A 20,918-nucleotide genomic window follows, 5' to 3' on the forward strand; every position below is an offset into this window, starting at 1 on the left:
GTTCCTTTTATTTTAGGGTATTGTCCTTATTCTCTCATTTTTGTCTATTTCAATTTCTACCTATTCATTCTTTGGAAAATTTATTAAAAATAATTTAAGGTGATGTTTGGCAAAATAATTTATTGGTATAAATCAGAGAATACTAATGTTTAGTAAATTAGCTGGTTGAAACAAATTATTATTATGAATAAGTTATTTTTGAACAAGTTGCTAATAGCACTGGATTTAAAGTCATTTGGTCAAACCAGTTAATAAAATCAACTGGTCAAATCTGCCACTTTAATTAACTATCAGCAATCAATTATTTGTCAAACACCCTAACTATAACATATTCACTCAAATGGATTTTTTGTAGTTTTACTCATTTACAAAGAAATATGAAGTATTTGTATATAGTTTTTGACAAAAAGTTATTACAGATATTTTTTTATTTAAAGTCAATTTTTATATGTTGTTTCTAATAATTTTTTCATTATATTTATCATAATGAAATTAAGTTGGAAATTTAACAGTAAATGTCAATAGAAAGTATAAATAATACTGCGTTTCACATATTCATTTTTATTTAGTCTCACCTTAAAAAATAAGTAATCATTAAAAATAAGTTTTAATTAGTAAAAATCAAATTTTTTTATGTAAAATTAGTTAAAATCACTATAAACCAATTACAATCAGTAAATATCAGTTTAAATACTAAAACTCAATATTAATTTATAACTAAAAATCAATTACAATAAGTAAAAATCAATTTCAATAAATAAAAAATCATTAAAAATTAATTACACTCCATAAATTTTCATTTTAATCAGTGAAAATGTGTGTTAATCAGTAAAAATCAATTGAATAAAATATGGCTTTAATGGACTAGTTATAAATAAACAATAATAGCGAAATAACTAAAATTCTAATTAACTGCATGATTAATTTCCTTATATGTTCTTTCATATTAGCTTTCTTTATGAATGTTATTGATTAATTGTAAGTTTGAAAATGACATTGGTGAAAAAAGATTAAAAAAAAAAAAAAAAACTCAATAAATGCCTACTAAGGGATTTGAACCATGCAATTTTGTTGTCAAAAACAAGGCAATACTAATGCATTGCTGAATTAGATTATGTCAATGATGGTGCAATTTAAGCTAAGCCAAATACATTATTGTAGATTTCGTTTTCAATTCTATGTATAAATGCAAATAATGAAAACAAATATAAATCAAATAAAATAAACACTACTTTTGGTAAGCTCCAAAATGAAATGGATGTAATACTTCTAACCGAATAAATACAAATTTGGATGAAGACTCATTATTTTATTAACGTATGATAGTATAAATGTACTTAACATAACGTATAGTCAAAGAATCAAAATGTAACGTATGATTTTTTGAACAATTAGTCTTTGAAACTCTTTACAGCATAAAAATGATTTATTGATCGATGAATGATGATTCATTTACTACAAATTAAAAATAAATAGTAATAATTATTTAATAAATATAAATCTTTTTTTTATAATTGTATTTTTTTGGTAGATTTCTATTTTTAAACAATGATTAGTTCTAGCCAACTTATTTTTGTTGATCTAACTAAAATCAAACTCGATCATTGAATTTATCTAATTTATTATTATTGAATAAAACATATCTAAACAATGATTAACCGTAGACAGGAAGTCGTTATTTTTTTTAACAAAACTCTTATTTTTATTTTATTTTTTCAATTTTTTTAAAATAGTGACGAATTAGGATTTTAATCAAGCCGTTGCCATATTTAGTGTCATAGTCAGTCCATCGATAAATTCAAACATTGTCTATAAAACATATTATTATTAAAATCATTTAGAATTCGCTAGACGATGTCAAATTAAATGTAGCAAATTTATCGAGAATGAAAGTACAAACAAGCTTGCGCAAGTCTTAAAGAATGAAGAGTAACGTCTTAAAAGGAGCAGTCTTTTTTAACCTTTTTTTGCTTTAATTGTGGATTCGTATGACTGCACCCTGCAGCAATAACCCAGAAGAAAGCAACCACCTTCCTTAACCTTGTGCAGAGTTTTGTAACTCCCCAGGTGTAGTGTCACGAAGAAGAAACTCTTGTACTTCGTAATCTAAGGATGGCTCGTGGATTACAAACGTAAAGCGGGCTACTACTCACTAAGAGCCCCAATTTTATAGGGTTTAAGAAAATTAATTTCAACTATGAGATTAATATTAGTCATCAACATGAAATAACAAAAGAAGTATTATATTTTTGATTATGCCTTAAGTTTATAGGAATTATTTTCGTCTTTTGCTCTAGAGCCCTAAAATAACAATATGGTCATGTAATCAAGTAAAATTATTAAAAAATATTTGTTATTTTTAGATTGCTGCACACTAAAATAATATTGATTAAGTCTAAACAAGACTTCTGCACCAAAAAGAGAGGAACTACTCTTTTATTTCATCAAATTTGCATTATTTTATTAATACACGAATTTCTCTTAAATAATGTAAAATAAGCTAGATAAAAAGGTATATTTTTAAGGGGTAATTCTCAATAAGTTGACAATATCTAATTTTAATTGACGCAAGAATTTATGAATAGCAATTTATAAAAAACACAAAAAAAGCCAATTAAATTCAACCCATTATCCAATCCTCCAAATATGGACCATGGTACTCCTATCACATTAACTATTCCAGCATTATCCAATTAAATACTCAGAAGTAATTTCTAGAAACACGATGCTTAAAACATTGTCATTCTTTTTATTTTATCGCCACTTCTATTTTACTAAATTGACGATATTATCCCTGGACTATAATAATAATAATAATAATAATAATGATAATAAAAATAAAAATAATATTTTAAAAAATAATAGCAATAATAATAATAATAATAATATTTTAAAAAAAATTTAAAGAAGTGAGTCTCGAGCTACTCACCCCTTTAAAATTTATTATTATTATTATTATTGTTGTTGTTGTTGTTATTATTATTATAAAATATTTTTATTTTTATTATCATTATTATTATTATTATTATTATTATTTTTTTTTTTTTTTTTATTTTTTTTTAATATTTTTGTCAAACGATGTTCCATAAAACACTAAACGAGACAATTTACAAGCGGGGTAAAAAAATTCAGATATCCAAAGGTCTCCGTACAAGTTGCATCAGTGTGAAAGAAGAGCCCAGAGTGTCAAGCAAAAAAGAACCAAGTCTCTAGAAAATAATAGCACATATGTATTAGGTTCACAGTATTTCATGGCTTCCAGATGTTACAAATGCGTAGCAGAGCGAACCTGAGAGAGCAGCGAGAACACAACACAACAGATCAGAATTATTATTATTATTATTGTTATTATTGTTATTATTTTTTTTAAAATATTATTATTTTTTTGTTTATTTTTTTATTTTTTTATTTTTTAAAAAAATTATTATTTATTATTATTATTATTATTATTATTATTATTTTAAATTTAGAGGCATCTTGTCATTTTATTAATATAGGAGTGACGATAAAATAAAAAGAATGATTATATTTAGCAATACCCTTCTGGAAAAGCCACTTTATCTAAATCAAAATTAAAGATAACAAATTTAAATATCCAATCAAATAAAATCACACAAACAAAATTGTGGTGTTGCTTGTTTGTCAGCAACAATGGCAGCACTTAACATCTCCTTGAGTCTCAATTTTCCTCCAAAACATTCTTTTTCTCTTCCAAAACATCATCTTTTCTCTTCTATTCAATCTGTTTGTTCATCATCACATCCTCATCATACTGTAGGACCCATTATCTTTCAATTTTTAATCTTTTTCACTTAATTTTTTTAATTTTTTAAAATTTTTGATGTATTTTTCTTATTAATTTCTGGGTTTTTGATTAACAGGAGATTCAAAGTCTAAAACAATGTAATAATCAGAAAGATGGGTCTTTTTTTACAATGCTGGAAAATCCAATTGCTTCAGCAAGTTTGCTTCTTTTTCTATCTGCTTCTTTGTGCTTCTCTAACCCTGCTCTTGCTTTCAAGGTATTTTTTTTCCCTTTATTTCTTGTTTATAATAAATTCATAATTAATTTTAATTTGGAGTTATAGCCTTAAAGTTTAGAAATTCAAGAATTATAACCCGTGTTTATTTTTTGCAAATTACGCCAACCAAATCGAAGTATACGGCGTTTCAGGCCAAATTACCGAATTCTGACCAATTAAACTGGTTAAAATTTTGTGATTTGGCATGAAAAATGTACTTTGATATTTTATACAAGTAAAAAAGTTTTAAATTTTTAAGACCGTAGTTTGCAAATTATTTTTTTTTTTATTTTTGTTGATGGATAATGTTTTGGGGATAGGGAGGAGGGCCATATGGACAAGAAGTAACTAGAGGTCAGGATTTGACCGGAAAGGATTTCAGTGGAAAAACCTTGATCAAGCAAGATTTTAAAACAGTAAATTTTCAATCTTTTTAGAATTTCTATATTTGTTTTAGTTTGTAAAACTTATGGCAATTCTTGGGTGTTTATGATCTTAATGTGTTGTTTGGGAAATGTTTACTGATGCAGTCAATATTGAGACAGGCCAATTTTAAGGGAGCAAAATTGTTGGGTGCTAGCTTCTTTGATGCTGATTTAACAGGTGTTTTCTCTATTGATTTACTATCCTAGATTATACTTCTGGGTCGCTTTGAGTTTGCTGCCGAAAGTGACACGGTGCGAGAGAAAATGTCACTTTTAGTAGCAAACTGAAAGGGACGGAAGGAGTATATATTAGAAGCATAATGTGGTGGTTATTCCTTGATATTTCATCAAAATGACCAACTTGACATTAGAGAATGCTCCAATGGCTTTATATTAGAAAAGGAAATGAAAGCTCTTTTTTAAGAAGTGAACTATAATGTTTAATTTGAAGCAGATCCTTCTGTGTACAATTAGAAAGATAGAATACTCTAGACACCAACATTACTTGGAATTAGATCTGATGTCGGATACTAGTACGTGTCCAAGTGTCGGATATGTCTAGATATTCAATTTAGACCTAATTTGTAGTGTTTAAGTGTCATACCAATGCCTAAGCATTAAGGATCAGATACGGGTACATGAAGCAAAATAAAGAGTCCAAGTAACATAGCTAGACACCATGGTCATGGAATCTATTATTACAGTTTAATATATATGTTAAAATGTGGATAAGTTTGTGTTAGCCTAGACTACCTAGTGGTTGAGGACTTTCCCTTTCACCCATATAATAATGAATCAATTCCCACCACCTATAAGAATGATTACTTCCTTCTCCCCCTTGCCTACGGATTCTCTTGGCTAACCCTTAATAAAAAAAATGTAGTATGTAATAACCTTTTGCTTGAGACATTAGACCCATTGAAAGGATAAGGTTGTGTACATTCAACCTCTCAGACCCTAACTAGTAGAAGGGCGACTTAGTGGCATTTTGATAATGGAATGTTGCAAGGAATGAGTTATCAATGGGTTTTTGTTCTCCCCAATTGAAAGAGTAGTGAAGGTGTGGAGTAAACGTGATGGGAAGAACTCAATTGAAAACAATTTGGGAAAAGTAAACCCTTATTGTTAGTAGTTTGTACTTTGGAGTTCTATTGTTCTTTAAAAAAAACTGTAAGGGTGTTTGGCAAATAGCTTACCGGGAAATATTTAGCTTATTTTGATAAATATAGAGGGTTCGATGGTCTACAATTCTATTGCTAATGTTTGGTAAATTAGCATGTTGAAACAACTTATTGTTATGAATAAGCACTGTTTGAACAAATTGCTTAGCTCATAGCAACAGGTTCAAAATCAGCTGGTCAAATTATTATATATTGTGTACGAACTATGATGATTAGGGTCTAACCAAGTGAGAATTATCTGCATCATTGCATCCTTGGATTGCAGTGAAGTATCTTGCTGCTAGCCACCCTTTGCTAGACATACAAACCGAACTAGATTGGTGTTCATCGTTCATAAGTTCTTTTCGATTCTGTTTTGTGATGCAGGGGCTGATCTTTCGGATGCTGATCTCAGAGGCGTAGATTTTTCTCTCGCCAATGTGACAAAGGTGGTTTAAGTTACCCCTTATTGATGATATCAACGTTTTCATGTAACCAACGCATAAATTTACGTCGCTTTTCGGTATAATGATAATTAAATGTCACAGATGTAAACTTGATTGTGTTTCTTCGTCAGGCAAATTTAACGAATGCTAACTTGGAGGGTGCTCTAGCTACCGGGAATACTTCATTCAAAGGATCGATCATCACAGGAGCAGGTATGGACGGTAAAATTTTTCTTTCAGGGGGTGGTGTGACCGTGTGGGTGCTTGTTGTGATCATGCCATGCTACATAAACTAACTATTCTCAGCAAACAGACTTTACGGATGTGCCTTTGCGAGAAGATCAACGCGAATATCTTTGCAAAATTGCTGACGGGTGAGATTTTTTTCCTCAATTCAATAAAAGTCTTTGTTCATCTTACTATAGTTGAGATCAGTGTCACGTAATTCGCGTTTTGAATTTGCATTTTGTTCAAAATGGCTTAAAAATAGCTCAAAACCGACCATAATTTGCTTTTTCTGCGATTTCCGTGTGACACTGGTTGAGATCTTATGCAAGTCTATCTTAATTTTCAGGGTAAACCCAACAACGGGAAACGAGACTCGAGAAACACTTCTTTGCAAATAATAGAATCCTGGTATGTTCAATTGTTGATTGAAGTTTTGTATATTATTCTAGGACTAGTAACACTATGGATCATAGTCGTGTATGGATCATACGGGAAATCACAATTGAATCTCGTTGAGCCCATCTCGTATAATCTGGATCATCGGTCGATGGTGAGGATCAGAGAATACACTTGTAAGAGTTGTTACTAGTGCTAAGACATCATCTAAAGTGCAAAACATTGTGATGGAATATTCATAGTGGCCAAGCTTTTATGCATTATATCCAGTGGTGAAAGTCAACCCTTCTTTTTACCCCATTATCCTGCATTTCATGATTCTTGGTGCATAAATTTCATTTCAATTTTAACTTTTCTTATCTGCATATATTCTTTTGGACGACAATTGGAATTGATATATTGGTTCATGTAGTCGACTCCAATCTTTTGAATTAAGGATACGACATTTTTGCTGTATATATTCTGTTGGGAAAAGAACTCACATGTGATTCCACATCGAAAAATTAGAGAGATGTTGACTAATATATAAGTTTGATGGGCTACTTCTCCTATTACTAAGGATGGAACCTCATCGGGTTTATATGCAGTTAGAGGTGTGTTCATTCAGGTTATCGAATTGATTTCGGATAGTGTTTCGGTCGGTTTGATGTTTGAAAACGGTTTTGTGTTTGCATTGATTTTTACATAATTGTAAATGCATTTTTAAATCAGGTTTGGTTACAAAGTCGGGTGAAGATTGGGTCGTTAGCTCTGTTTCGAACACCTCTATGTGCAATCAACTTTCTTTTCTTGTGGGTCTTGTTTCCGACAAGCCCAATAACAGCCAAAACAAGGACTCATCTAGGCCCGCTTTCGGTGTAAGCTGCATTTAGAATGCAAACTGGTTTAAGCATGTTTGATTAGCTGTAGTTAAAGCTTACATCTCCCTGGATTAATGCTGATTTTTACATATTTCTATATCTTGTGGAATTAAGCTATGGAAGACGAAATTAGAATCAAGAAACTGATTGAAGTAGCAATTGCTCGCAAGTTTTTAATTGTATTGATTCAAAACTGGAAAATACACAAGCTATAAGGAGCTCGGAAACTACATTCTTTGACAGTGGCAGTACATTACACCGCAAAGAATTTGCAAGAATAACTAAAAAATTATGTTAAGAGTTTCGGTTTCTTTCATTACATTATAATAGACCCTAGTTCGAAAAATAATATTCGGGTGGGAGCTCATCAGCTCGCTCATTTGTTCATGCCAGTGGCGTCCTTGACGGACTGGGCAGCTTCAGATGCCTTGGCCTGCATTTGTGAACCAGCCTGCATATATTTTTTGATGTGTTAAACTTTATTGATGATAAAACTAATAGAAGTTTATTATTAGGGGTAAAAAAACATAAATTATTGTATGAGATGGTTTTTTTGTGAGGCGCGTCTCATGTATGAGCTTTTTATTTTGACGTTGTCTCACCGAGAGACGGTTTCTCATGAGACTAGCTGAAAAGACAAAGCCCAACCTCTTGCATTGATTCCTTGGTAGATTGAAGCATGTCTCCAGCCTTCTCTGTCATTTGTCCGACCTTTTCCTGTGGTTAAAAAAAAAGAATGTCAATTTTTGTTCCAGCAAAAAAGAACGAAAATTAAGCGTTCCCTATAAAGCAGGGGAATCTAGGATCGGGCCATCATAGGTTGAGTCTAGAGAGTCCCGGGTCATCTATATGAAAATTTGAATTGTGTAGCGTATTAAACAAAAGAATGACACCTAATTCATTTCAACACATGAAGCAATTAGTGTTTGGTTTATCTTATAATAGTATCCTGTATCTTGATTCGCTAAGCCAATATTTTCCTTGGATACATTCATGAGTAACGACGAATTTTCGTCAATAATCCTAACGCCATTGAATAGTTTTTAGCTTGGTGGGATTTTTAGAGTTTAAATGAAAACAATCTTACCCTTATATAGATGTATAAAGAGATTGTTTCTGATGAAGCAGAGACTAGATAATAGGTTACCTGGGTGCGGGCGTTGGCCTCACCGGCATTGTAGCTTGCACTCTTGGAGGTGTCCATGTTTGAGTATTGAGGAGGTGGTGTACAAAGGTTAAGATTGATTACAAAGACTATGCTTTCAGATTAAACTTCTTATGTTTAAAAGAACAATTTATTGGTGCAATTTATACTGTTTGGTGATCATAATGAAGTTTATATGTGTTCTTTTAGTCCGGAAATTAATATCAACCATGTTTTTTTTTATAAATCTTTTAAAAGCATACTTAATGGAGACCTCATTCTTGTTTTAAATTTGTGGTTTTAATTTATTTTATGGAATTAAATTTGGTTATTTTCCTCCAATTCCCAAATCTCTATCTTCCTTTTTCTCCTCAAAAAATGACATGATTCTATTAACTAATTAATCCTAAATCATAATATATGTTTAGTAATGATATTAACACTGAAATTTATTGTCTAAGGTAACACTACTTAATATAGTTAATTAGCTGGTCTTGGACGAGACGACCTTATAATGAGACCGTCAATTTGGATCGGTTTAATTCGCACGTATATTAACCTCACATGCTTTCTCTCATTTTTTTCCATTTTTTGGACATTTTTCAATTTTAATCTTAAAGGTATCAAATTTTGACATGAAAGGTATCAATTTCAATTTAAAGTAAACTTTAAATAGATCAATTAAAATAAAAAATTTCAATTTTGACCTATTTGTGATCAATTTTAACGTTAAACTGATCAATTTCTACCTAAATATGGTTTTGTTTTACAATTTGAGAACGAAATTGATAAAATGGTTATTTTATCATTCAATGGATGAATTTCAAACAACAAATGAATGGTAAATAACACTATCAATAATAATGTTAAAACATTGTACGATACAAGTACTTTTATTCAATGCAACATAATGGTTCTAATGAAATATAAGAGTACTTGTACTCTTTAATTATCGATCAATAATAGTGATATTACTTTTTCCTCAACATGTTTATATATATTTGTAAATAGTTAAATTATGACACATAAATTGGTAATTGATGCTTCATGATCTAACTCAATTTTGAACATATAAGCTTCAATTATCGTTTTCAAAATAAGTATTTTAAAGTCTATAAAGATATTGTATAGGTTTTAGTTCAAATTGAATATATTAATAGTTTAGTTATGACAAATAATTTGACATATAATACCATTTTATATAACTTCGTTCTAAAATTGTGAAACAGAACCACATTTAGGTAGAAATTAATCAGTTTATGTCAAAATTGATCACTTATAGGTTCAAATTGAAAATTTTATTCTTTAATTGATATGTTTAAGTATTACTTTACGTTGAAATTGATACCTTTAAGGTCAAAATTGATACCTTTAAAGGTCAAAATTGATAAATGCCCAAAAAATGGAAAAAACAAGGAAAAACGTGTGATGTTGTTACACGCACAAATTGGACCGGCCCACTCTTAGTCTCAATTTGAGACGGTCTCGGCCAAAATTTGGTGATAGTTAATATTATATAAATATACATCATAATTTAAATTTGACCCAAATTCTGGTGATAGTTAATATAATAACCGAATGTAAGTATCAAACAATAAAACATTTACGTACACATCAAACTAGAAATTGACCCAATCCGAATTATTATAATTTGTACCTGTTCAAATACCCAAAATTTACATTTTTATATGCCATTATGTTTTTAAAAGGAGTAAAAAGTAAGTTGGTGCAACTTATTGACTCTTTATACACACATAACTAGAAAATCATACAAAAATTGATGCTATGAAATATATATATATATATATATATATATATATATATATATATATATATATATATATATATATATATAACCAAATTTTTTTCTGTTACATAGGGAACATAATTATATATGTGAAATTATAGTCATTAAGTAATTCTTGCAGAAAGATATCTGGGAGGATTACATTAGTGCTAATCTGGGAGAAATTAATAAGATTAGAAGGTAATCTGACAGCCTTTATTTAGGAGGATTGGAGAAATATTGAATGAGCATTAGGAGTATTAGTTCATGGGAAGGTCACGTGCGATTGGAAGACACTTGTCCATTATAAAAGGTCGTTATATAAGCTAGTGGGACACATGTTAATAAAAGAAGCAAAGAACGCTATATAAAATAAAGGAAAAATCACCAAAGTAAAGGAGAACTTGACACGTTGAGGACAACAGCAGTGGCATGTAAAGGAATTTCGGGGATTGATGAAACAATAGAAGGAATGTTTTACATAGATAATGATGGACTATAAATATACATGAAAGAGCACATAAATGAGGTAATTGTTTTTAACTATTAAAATAGATACAGAGAACTCTAAGTAATTTATTGCTAAAGAGTTATTACAACTGAATTTCAAGGACTAAAGAACAATAATAGCACAATCATAAATAGTGACTAATATGCAAATATAGCAACTATGAATACATGGAGGAAGTACAATTTTGTTATGAAAATCCCGATTTACGTTACATTACAATATAACTGCCTTTTGATTTTGCTACTACAAAAATTGATGCACGAGCTTTTTTGAGCGGGCAAAATAAAGAACCGATGCGAGCAATTTACGAAGCTTGCGAATCAATAATTGAATAGATCTTACAAAATAAAGAACCGGGTTGGACTTTCAAAGCCCAGTCCATATTAAGTTTAAACGACCCTTATCCAATCCGGCCCATATTTACATAAGTCCGGCCCGTTGAACATCCCTATGCACAACTAATTAGATTAATAAACACACAAAATTGGGCAGCACATTGCAACAACAGGCGTATTATAGCATATATTGCAGTATCCTGCTCCTGGGTTCTCTTCGAGTTGACATTAAGACCATCACTCTCGTTACCGTGATTGCGACTGTTACCTTGCACTATGCACGGCATGAATATTATACTTGTGCAATGGGGGCAGATATTGTCGTGTGCACAGGTCTGGTTCAGACTGAAAATAAAAAACAAGCTCAAATGAGATGGATGATCCATTCGGCCTAGCATAGCCCATCTAAAACCCCCCAACAGTCCCGGCCTGGTGCACAGGTATGTTCATGTGGCTTGGTTGCTCTTCGTATCTTTAACTTAAAGGGCGATTTCTATTGCCTTGACTATAGACAATATACAAAACCGACCCTCGATAAGTGAGTCCCCGACGGAAGGTCAAGCATAGCCCATCTAGAATTTTGTTGTTCTGACTAGTAATTCCAGAAGCAGATAGTAAACAACAAAAACAAAACAAGCTACACGCTAACCTTCATATATAAATGGATTCCCTTGGCTTACAGCTTCTAATTGTTATAGTCATGTTCTTGTCAGTGGCCAATTTGTTCTGAATCTCGCAGCACTCCCTGCGCAATGCCTGCTCATCCAATAACATCGGGTTAGATTTGACACGAGGGTAGTCACTGCAATTAAGTTGAGGCTGAACTTATTGTGAATGCAAATATATAATCAGGGAAACACGAGACGCACTCACTTCATAAGACAAGGAGATACCATCCCAAAACCATATGGTAATGGGAAGAAGGGCTCCAATAACTTATAAAGTGTGCACGCCATCTTTAATTCATCGATGCGAGATAAATCATCCCAACAAATGCAATGGAAACGGAATCAAAGGTGGATGCAAAGTGTAACATGGTTGTATGTTACTCGGAGTCTTTACTTTACATCAAATACCCGTGTTGAGCCCTCAACACTCGGACATGGGTAAGAAACGTGACACTTCAATTTGCTTCATAATCTTGAGAAATTTTTATCAAAATAGCTAAGTCAGACACTTTGACACGTATCTGTACCCGATGTGATCAAGCCCGAGTAGTATATCCATGTCACCTCAAAATCAAATATGACCCATTATTTGGGGAGAAACAAACCTTCTTCCACTTATCAGGGGCCGTCTTTGATGCAGACACTGTCATTTGCTCCACCGACATTGCGAGCTTGTACGCTGGTTGCAGACATTCTTTACCATCGGCAGGTGCGACCCTCTTATAAGTACTTATAGTCTTACCATCACCAATACCCTTGACTTGCTTGAAGTAAAAAATTATAGGCCATTCACATGGATCATCCTTCATGGCGCGGGTATTGAACACGAAGGGGCCATCACTCCCACTACGCCAAGTATGAAACGTTTGAAGAGGCATACTGAGGACTTTCGGTGGAAGTAGGGATGGATATAACTGCGCGGTGTAGCCCCAAGAAATGGATATTGACCATTTATGTTTACGATCATAGCAAAAACTCTGTTGGAGGGTGAGGCCAGGATCAACATGGTATGCGCGTATGAGCCTTTTAATAGAGTCCAATTGGTTTTCACCCGGAAACAATGGCTTTGCATTGACAAGATGGTGCAATGACACCAAGGGAGCCACAGGATGCGCGGCCAGGAGACCGTAGGGGTCTCCTCTAATGTCCAACTGCAGATGAAAAGAAGATTACAACTATTGTTAATAAACCATGACCTGTCCGCTACCTCTACTCTAATTTGTGCGAGACGCTAGGCTGATGACCATGACAATATTATAGTGCTATCTAAACGACTAAAAATTGTGCAAGACAATACTTTATTTTTTTTTCCTTTTGAAACAAACACAAAACAAATAAAAAAAAGGAAAATTTACCCAGAATAATCCAACCTATTCACGATTTTCCTACAATAATCCCAACTATCGATTAACCATGAATAATCCCAACTATTGACTCACTTAACCTGTGCTGTTGTTGCTCTTGTTTTTACCGGTGCAACAGGTAATTTTCTGGCATTTAGTCAATAGTTGGGATTATTGTAGGAAATCGTAAATAGGTTGGATTATTCTGGGTAAATTTTTCATTTTTTAAAATATTTATCTTTTTTTTTATATTCAAAATGACTTGCTATAATAGATAGCAGGTCACCCGGGTGTACCCAAGGCAAAGACCCTCCTAAATTCGGATTATTCATGGTTAATCGATAGTTGGGATTATTGTAGGAAAATCGTGAATAGATTGGATTATTCTGGGTAAATTTTCCTAAAAAAAAAAAGGGTTGAGAATCATTTCAACCTAACCCACCAAATCCTGAGCACTTTCATTCATCATTCCAAGAGATTGAAATCGTAACCAAAAGGCACTTGTGTAAGACCACTAAATATCAGTTTTACACTTTTTCTAATGCTACCAATTACACCAAATATAGAATTGAATTTTGTCTCAATTAAAATACGTATCACTTTTTACCGGTACATAATCTTTCCTTTCACTCGGTCTATAATAAAAAATATTACTCCTATCTCTATGAAAAAATGAACAAAGTTTTCATTTAGGATGGCCTTCTACTTTAGACTTGTACCTATATTAGCAATGGTCCCACTCATTTTTTAAATCTCATATACACAAACTTATTTTTTCTCTTATTTCAATCAGTCATTTACGTCGTTTATTTATATTTTTAACTTATTTATCAACTATAAATTAATATTTCTCCTCTAAACTTCATCCTTGACCCGTTTAAAAGTAATTCGATTTTTGATACGTTGGGTCGACCCACCCAAAAAACACCTCTAAAAATGGGGTTAGTTATCTCTTACAATGACAAGTACACGCACAAATAAAAAATACTAGTACGGATTATGGATTAGATTTTTACTTATCACAATTTAAAAGACACCAAGAGTAAAAATGACCTCTTTTGCTATCATTTAATATCATTTCATTATTATTCCTATAATTTAATATCGACAATCAAATACTTAGGTAGTCTATTTCATTATATTTGCAACTAATAATTATGATTTCTCTACCACAAATCAAAATTAGTTGCATACATTTCTTAAAATAGGTATTTTAAAGAATGAATTACTCTAATGTTGTGTTCAAAGTTTCTAACCCACAAAACACATCCCCAGTGATTGGAAAGTTGGAAAGTGAAGAAGAAAGCATGTGCAACATGACACTTGGCAATTGGCATTGAAAAATGCCAATAATAGAACTCCCCCACAATCCTTTAGTTCTTTGTGGTGTCACTTTCTTAAAGACTTGACACTTGTGGTTCCAATTTTCAATATACTTGGTTTTTACCACGAGTACAATCCTTATAAAAATAAAAAATAGAAAAAATGATTGGATAAAAACATACTTCCTCCAATTTTTAATAGTTATTATCTTGCTACAGTTTTTACAGCAATTACTGTTCATTAACAGATCTTATTTGATACATATTTCTCCATATATAATATAAAACATAGTCAAGTGGGATCTTATTTGATTCGTCTTAATGCATATTTTCATAATATTAACTTTTAGAATTTTTAATCATCTGAAATTAAAGATATTGAAGATTAAAATCGTACATGTGTGAAAAACAGAAGTGTATCAATTATTAACAATCAGAAAAAGTATAATTTATGAAAAAAGTAGAAGAAATATATAAACAAAATAAAAAAATTTAAATATATAAATATAAATATAGAGAAAATAGATATACAGCAAACTTAATGAGTCATTACCAAAATGAGACAAAGGAATATTACAAAACGTTTCTTTATTAGGTACTAGTTTAATGCACAAAATTATATTCATTATTAAACACTTGGAAGAAAAAAAGAACGTTGTCTAGACGTGCACTTCGGTGGTTTCCAAGTAAATCATGCATTAAAAGACCTTAATTGATGACCGGTCTAAAAAAATAGATGGAAAAAAGATTTTTTTTTATTGTATTTTGACTTATTAACCAACTCTTTTTATTTAATACACAGCCAATATTTAACATCCAACAATTAAATTTGCCAAACATTTTTATTAACAAATAATTTAATTTATATAATTGACTAGTTAATACGATTTGATCAAACAAATCAAGTAAAGCTAACGACAATTACCAAAATGTGGAACAATAATATCATTTCAATTTTTAGTTTCTAAATGACCCTTAAACTTTAGGTTAGGCAAACATTAACAAATGGATTGAATTAATACATTAAATGTGTCAAAGAACAAATAAAACATTAAATTCAATTAAAAACTAAAATTATATGTTGACATTTCATCAACATAACCAATATTAACAAAGATCACAACTTTTGATTTATGATCATTGCTACATGGCAACATTAGCGCAATGATAACATCATTTAAAATTAATATTAATAATCTAACATTTTACTTTTTCGCTGTGAATAATCTCACATTTGTATTATTTTTTAAGAATGTAACCTTTGTTATACATTAGCTAACAATGTACTACTTCATATTACTAATAATAATTATAAGTAGTCATAAAATATACTGCCAGCAAACTAAAGATAAAAGTTGTATTATTTATAGAAAACTAAGAATAAATGTTTTGATACATAAGAAAGTAATCTAAAAGTGAAATATTATTAATATATATTTCCTCCATTTTCTAATGTTCTTTTCATTTAGAATATTCCACCTTAAAGAGAGAAACTTGATTAATGTTTTTGACACATATTTAGAAAATAAAATACGTCCATATAAGATCTCGTTAAATTCGTCTTAATATACACTTTTTATTATATATTTTTTATAATTTTTTATTTTGTATATTTAGTGATATTAAGGTTCAAATATTTACTTTGAAAAATATACAGAACGTAAGCAAAAAGAACAAAAAAAATAGAGGAATATCAATTTTTCCTAAAAATAATACTCCCTCCTATTCATTTTAAAACACTATTTATTTATCACTTTTAAATTATATTTATTATTAATCTATAAGTCAAAATATAGTTCCGTGAAATTTTATTTGATTCATTTCAATGTACAGTTTATTAATATCTGTTTTTTACAATTTTTATTTATATATAATTAAATATATTAAAAATTAAATAATTGTATTTGATAGAGTACATAAACCAAATTAAATACTTAGGATAAATAAGAGGAGGGAGTAAAAAAATTACCTGATGAAAGCCAGGTTGTTTAGTAAGAGGAACACCAAGTTCAGCAACACAAGCAGAAACTTTCTCATCAGACCCATAAAAATGATGGTATCTCTCAATACAACCATCCATAATCTTCACTAATTCCCAAGCTAACCCATAACTTATTGCAAACCCGCCACCACCAAACCCGGTTTCATACCCGTGCATTACATCCTGCTCCACACTCTCACTCGGAGCCCCGATATAAAACATCTCTCTGTAATCATATTTTGACAATACATTCACCAAATTCTCTGTAAAAAATACCGTATCATCATCTCCCATTACAAACCATTTTATTCCGGGTAATTTTTGATCGAAACTATCCGTTATTATCCGGGCTATCCGATCAGAATCCTGGTGGTTTTTACTCGACCCGGGTTTTATCCTACGCCGACCCGAGATCCGAATAGGGGGGAGGTTCGGGTTTTGTTTGATGGGTTTTGGTGGTGGTGGTGGATCGTCGTCTAACCAGATAAACCCTCGGGTTTTGTTTGGGACCCACCAGAGTTGGGAATATGCTTGCCGGGTTTCCCATGTTTTGGAAGACCCGCCAAGCCCGAATTGGATGTGAGTTAGTAGTGTCGGGCCTGGGTCCGGGTCGGAGAGATTGCAGCAAGAAGAGGGTGATGAGAAAAAAGAAGAGTGGGAATAAGGGAGAGAAGAGAAAGTGATTAGGAGAGCAAAAATAGAAAGTAAAAATAATGAACATAAAATTAAAGTTGATTTGACAAAACGGTTGGTGTTGGTGTTGGTGTTGGTGTTTTCATAGATGAAGGTTTTGATGGAGGTTTTCATATTCATATTTAGTTTTTAACGGAGGTTTTTGGTTATGGAATGGAATTGAGGAGAATAATTTGGACTTTCAAAAGATTTGGCCTAAAAAAGAGGTTGAAGTTGAATTTTGCATTTTAGAGTGTGATATAGTACTAGGTGTCAAACTTTGTCCCCTTTTAAGAGTCAACCAAAAAAACTAAATTAACCCGATCCTTAAACATCGCCACTCTTTTTATTTTATCGTCATATCCTAATGAAATTACGAATTTGCCCCTAAACTTTAAAAAATTACGAATTTGCCACTGGATTTAAAATTTCTTATATATATTCCAGTCACACTAAATAACTCCTTTATCACAATCAAAAAACAAAATTACAACATAAAATTTTTGGAGCAAAAACTAAGAAATTCAATCCGCAAACAATTAATCGAGGTAATTTTTTATTCGAATCGTATTATTTTAATTTTTTTTTTGAGCCGCGGTCCAGCAGCGGTTTTCCTGCGACTTCATTTTTTTTCTTTTTTTTGAATAATAATTATTAATTTTTATTTATATTATTATTGTTATTATTATTATTATTGTTATTATTATTATTATTATTATTATTATTATTATTATTATTATTATTATTATTATTATTATTATTGCGATTGTTATTATTATTATTATTAAATTTTTATTTTTGTTTTAATTATTATATTTAATTTATTTTTTTAAATATTATTATTATTATTATTATTATTATTATTATTGTTATTATTATTATTATTATTATTATTATTATTATTAACTTTTTTATATTCTTTTAAATATTATTTGTATTATTTTTGCTGGTGATGTTGTTGTTGTTGTAGTTATTGTTATTATTAGTAAATTTTTCTTTAATTTTATTTTTAAATATTATTTTTGTTATTATGTTGTGATTATTATTATTGTTTGTGTTATTGTTGTTATGATTATTATTAATGTTATTATTTTTGTTATTATTATTATTATGATTATTGTCAATTTAGAAAATTAATTACAATGATAATAATAATAATAATAATAATAATAATAATAATAAATATGTTCTTACATTATATTTGTTGATAATGATTACTTAATATTGTTGTTGTTAATTAATTATTGTCTTTTGTTCATGTGGTTAATTTAAAGTAACTTTTGATTATGTTTATTTATTAATAATAGTTAATTGAATTATCAAAAATTGTAGTAAATGGCTGGTAATCAAGGAAAATGAAAGAGTTTTTTTAGACACTTGTTGAGCGGTAATAGTTCTAGGCCTACCCTGCTCAGAGGGGAACCTCATGAGAGGGGGGTAACGGGTTCTGCTAGGAGGGCTAGGCAGGAAGAGGCTGTCAGACACAGTGAGGCCCAACGGTCGAATAGGCGAAACCAAGTGTGTGCTCGTTTTGATGACCAGGCTAGCAGCCTCCAGAGTAGTTGGGAGGTTTCTAGTGATGATGATGCTGATGATGTTGAGTACTTAAGCGATGTTGTTCACCCATTGGACTGGACTGTTGTCCGGGGGTCCGACAGAAGATTCGCACGTCCCTGCCCTAGTTCTTCAGGCGCATCTGAGCACATTTGAGCCGCAGCTGCTCCAAGGCATAGATAGATACGTGGCGATATAAAGGTCTAAAGAAATGTTGTCGCAACAACTTTGCTACATAAATCATGGATTCCTATAGAGCTTGTCGGATCCTGGCTTGCTGGTTTGTAATCTGTTCGTGTGCCCTTTTGAACAGGGTATCAAATGAGCTATTACCGCTACCAAGGTAATACTTGAAAGAAGAGTGTTGGCTTTCAACTCTGCTGATAGTTTGGTTACCCATGTGTAAACATTAATTCGTCCACGCATGCACAAATTTCTCTCTAAATGGAATCCATGTTCCAGCCAAATACCGAACGACCTTTTTGTTCCTAACCGACCACGTAGTCACGATCGATTGCCATCTCTGTTCAAATTCATCGATTGTAGAACTTTCAACCAAGGGGTTCCATCTACTTTTCCTGAATACCTGCCCTTGTTGATTTCTTTTCCCGCCACACAACTTGTCCACCATGTTCTCAACGTCGTTTGCAATATGCCAAATGCATAACAAATGCCGCACATCTACATTAAACACAACATTGAACGTAATTAAGACATATTCAATAGATAGACCGACAATAATTAATCAACAAAACCTTTTTACTTGGGAAGACGTCACGAATAGCTGCAGATAAACCTTCATCTCGATCGGTTACAATGACGCTAGGAGTCTGAGCTGTGCCGAAAATATCTCTCAATCCCTGCAACACCTACGAATACGACACAGCCGCCTCATCTCGCGTCAAACAGAACGCAACCAGGAAGTTGTGATTGGTTGGGGTCATTCCGATCACTTCACACAGTGGTCACTTTTGTTTGTTTGTTTTGTACGTTGTATCTATCAATACAACATACGGCCACGTACGTATCATTTGGATAGAGGTAGGATTTGCAACTAATAATCTGCTCAATTTCCCTTCGCTATCCAAGTCTGTCCAAACCACGTAATTAAGTTCCGTGGCCATATAAAGACAGTGTTGAAGGGGAGTCCTACCCTCCATTTTTTCTCTCCTTATTGATTACCTAAAATTATATATCTGATTCATACTAGTAAAAAAACCAGGAAAATTTTCTCTAATAGAAGTCATGATAAAGGTCGGTTGCACTAAGCTATCGTATGTGCTTCCGAATATCTACATTGATCCTATTTAGCCTTACATGACCATCTCTGTACACTAAGAACGGGTGGTTATGTCTTCCTTTTTCACCAGGAGACACCCTTACCGTTCAAGGTCTTTCTCCTGGTTTACGACTACTTGCTACAATCAAAAATTTATACCCACAACTTCTACTTTTAGAACCAGGTCGGGCAGTATTATCTAAATTATGTAAATCACCCCTAATATTACCATAGTGATGACATCTTAAATACACATTAACGCTAGAACGTCCTTCTTTTTGTTTATAAGAAGCACGTGTAAATTGAAAACCAATTGTTATTGCTATCGCATCGGCCCAACTATGTAATTCATCTAAGGAATCAAATTTCCTATCCGTAACAAAGCTACAAGAGTAATCTATGTTGTCTTCTAAGTTTTCAAAGTCCTGCAAATTTGAAATATGAAACAAACTATACATTAGGTCATTAAAAAATTATACATACAAACATTAATAATAAAAACATTCAATAATAAATAAAAATAATAAATTACTTTAATAATTTACTTAAATAATTAATATTAAAATGATAACAATACAAAAAATATAATAAAAAAATTGTAATAATAATAAAACAAATTAATATTAAATAATAAGAAAATAATAATAATAATAATAATGATAATAATAATAATAATAACATTAATAATAATAATAATAATAATAATAATAATAACAACATTAATAATAATAATAACAACATTAATAATAATAATAATAACAATAATAATAATAATAATAATAATAA

General features: G+C 31.1%; 2 protein-coding genes and 1 long non-coding RNA gene across 7 annotated transcripts; 1 reads left to right on the forward strand and 2 right to left on the reverse strand.

Annotated features, from left to right (window-relative positions):
* The first annotated feature begins 3,545 nt into the window (after positions 1 to 3,545).
* Positions 3,546 to 7,837, forward strand: LOC130802950 (thylakoid lumenal 15 kDa protein 1, chloroplastic-like). Of its 5 annotated transcripts, none has more exons than XM_057667080.1 (9): positions 3,546 to 3,774; positions 3,882 to 4,022; positions 4,343 to 4,438; positions 4,553 to 4,625; positions 5,995 to 6,056; positions 6,185 to 6,266; positions 6,367 to 6,427; positions 6,628 to 6,689; positions 7,389 to 7,837. In XM_057667080.1, exons 1-8 carry the CDS (start codon positions 3,652 to 3,654, stop codon positions 6,677 to 6,679), a joined length of 690 nt encoding a protein of 229 aa, XP_057523063.1. In that variant the 5' UTR covers positions 3,546 to 3,651; the 3' UTR covers positions 6,680 to 6,689; positions 7,389 to 7,837. The 5 variants fall into 5 exon arrangements, with proteins under 5 accessions (XP_057523063.1, XP_057523064.1, XP_057523062.1 ...); XM_057667081.1 differs by having other exon boundaries at positions 7,652 to 7,837; XM_057667079.1 differs by having other exon boundaries at positions 6,628 to 7,837.
* Positions 7,838 to 7,856: 19 nt separating this feature from the next.
* On the reverse strand, positions 7,857 to 8,804 carry LOC130802951 (uncharacterized). Its single transcript, XR_009039837.1, has 3 exons — positions 8,685 to 8,804; positions 8,186 to 8,254; positions 7,857 to 7,988 (listed from the first exon to the last, which is right to left on the reverse strand). It is a non-coding gene; the product is annotated as an uncharacterized LOC130802951 (long non-coding RNA).
* A 1,789-nt stretch (positions 8,805 to 10,593) lies between these two features.
* Positions 10,594 to 17,559, reverse strand: LOC130802952 (uncharacterized). Its single transcript, XM_057667084.1, has 4 exons — positions 16,616 to 17,559; positions 12,587 to 13,132; positions 11,963 to 12,069; positions 10,594 to 11,658 (listed from the first exon to the last, which is right to left on the reverse strand). Exons 1-3 carry the CDS (start codon positions 17,438 to 17,440, stop codon positions 11,965 to 11,967), a joined length of 1,476 nt encoding a protein of 491 aa, XP_057523067.1. The 5' UTR covers positions 17,441 to 17,559; the 3' UTR covers positions 10,594 to 11,658; positions 11,963 to 11,964.
* Positions 17,560 to 20,918: the final 3,359 nt, after the last annotated feature.

Source organism: Amaranthus tricolor, chromosome 16 (genome assembly GCF_026212465.1).
Source record: "Amaranthus tricolor cultivar Red isolate AtriRed21 chromosome 16, ASM2621246v1, whole genome shotgun sequence".
Taxonomy (NCBI): domain Eukaryota; kingdom Viridiplantae; phylum Streptophyta; class Magnoliopsida; order Caryophyllales; family Amaranthaceae; genus Amaranthus; species Amaranthus tricolor.

Bases quoted from the DNA above. Each gene is read 5' to 3' on its own strand.
- LOC130802952 (XM_057667084.1), bottom strand. From the start codon at position 17,440: ATGAATATGAAAACCTCCATCAAAACCTTCATCTATGAAAACACCAAC. The intron at 13,133-16,615 runs GTAATTTTTTTA...TTTCATCTGCAG, and splicing joins AACAACCTGGCTTTCATCAG to TTGGACATTAGAGGAGACCC. The intron at 12,070-12,586 runs GTTTGTTTCTCC...TTGGATGAGCAG, and splicing joins CCCCTGATAAGTGGAAGAAG to GCATTGCGCAGGGAGTGCTG.
- LOC130802950 (XM_057667079.1), top strand. From the start codon at position 3,652: ATGGCAGCACTTAACATCTCCTTGAGTCTCAATTTTCCTCCAAAACAT. The intron at 4,626-5,994 runs GTGTTTTCTCTA...TTTGTGATGCAG, and splicing joins CTTTGATGCTGATTTAACAG to GGGCTGATCTTTCGGATGCT. The intron at 6,267-6,366 runs GTATGGACGGTA...CTCAGCAAACAG, and splicing joins ATCGATCATCACAGGAGCAG to ACTTTACGGATGTGCCTTTG.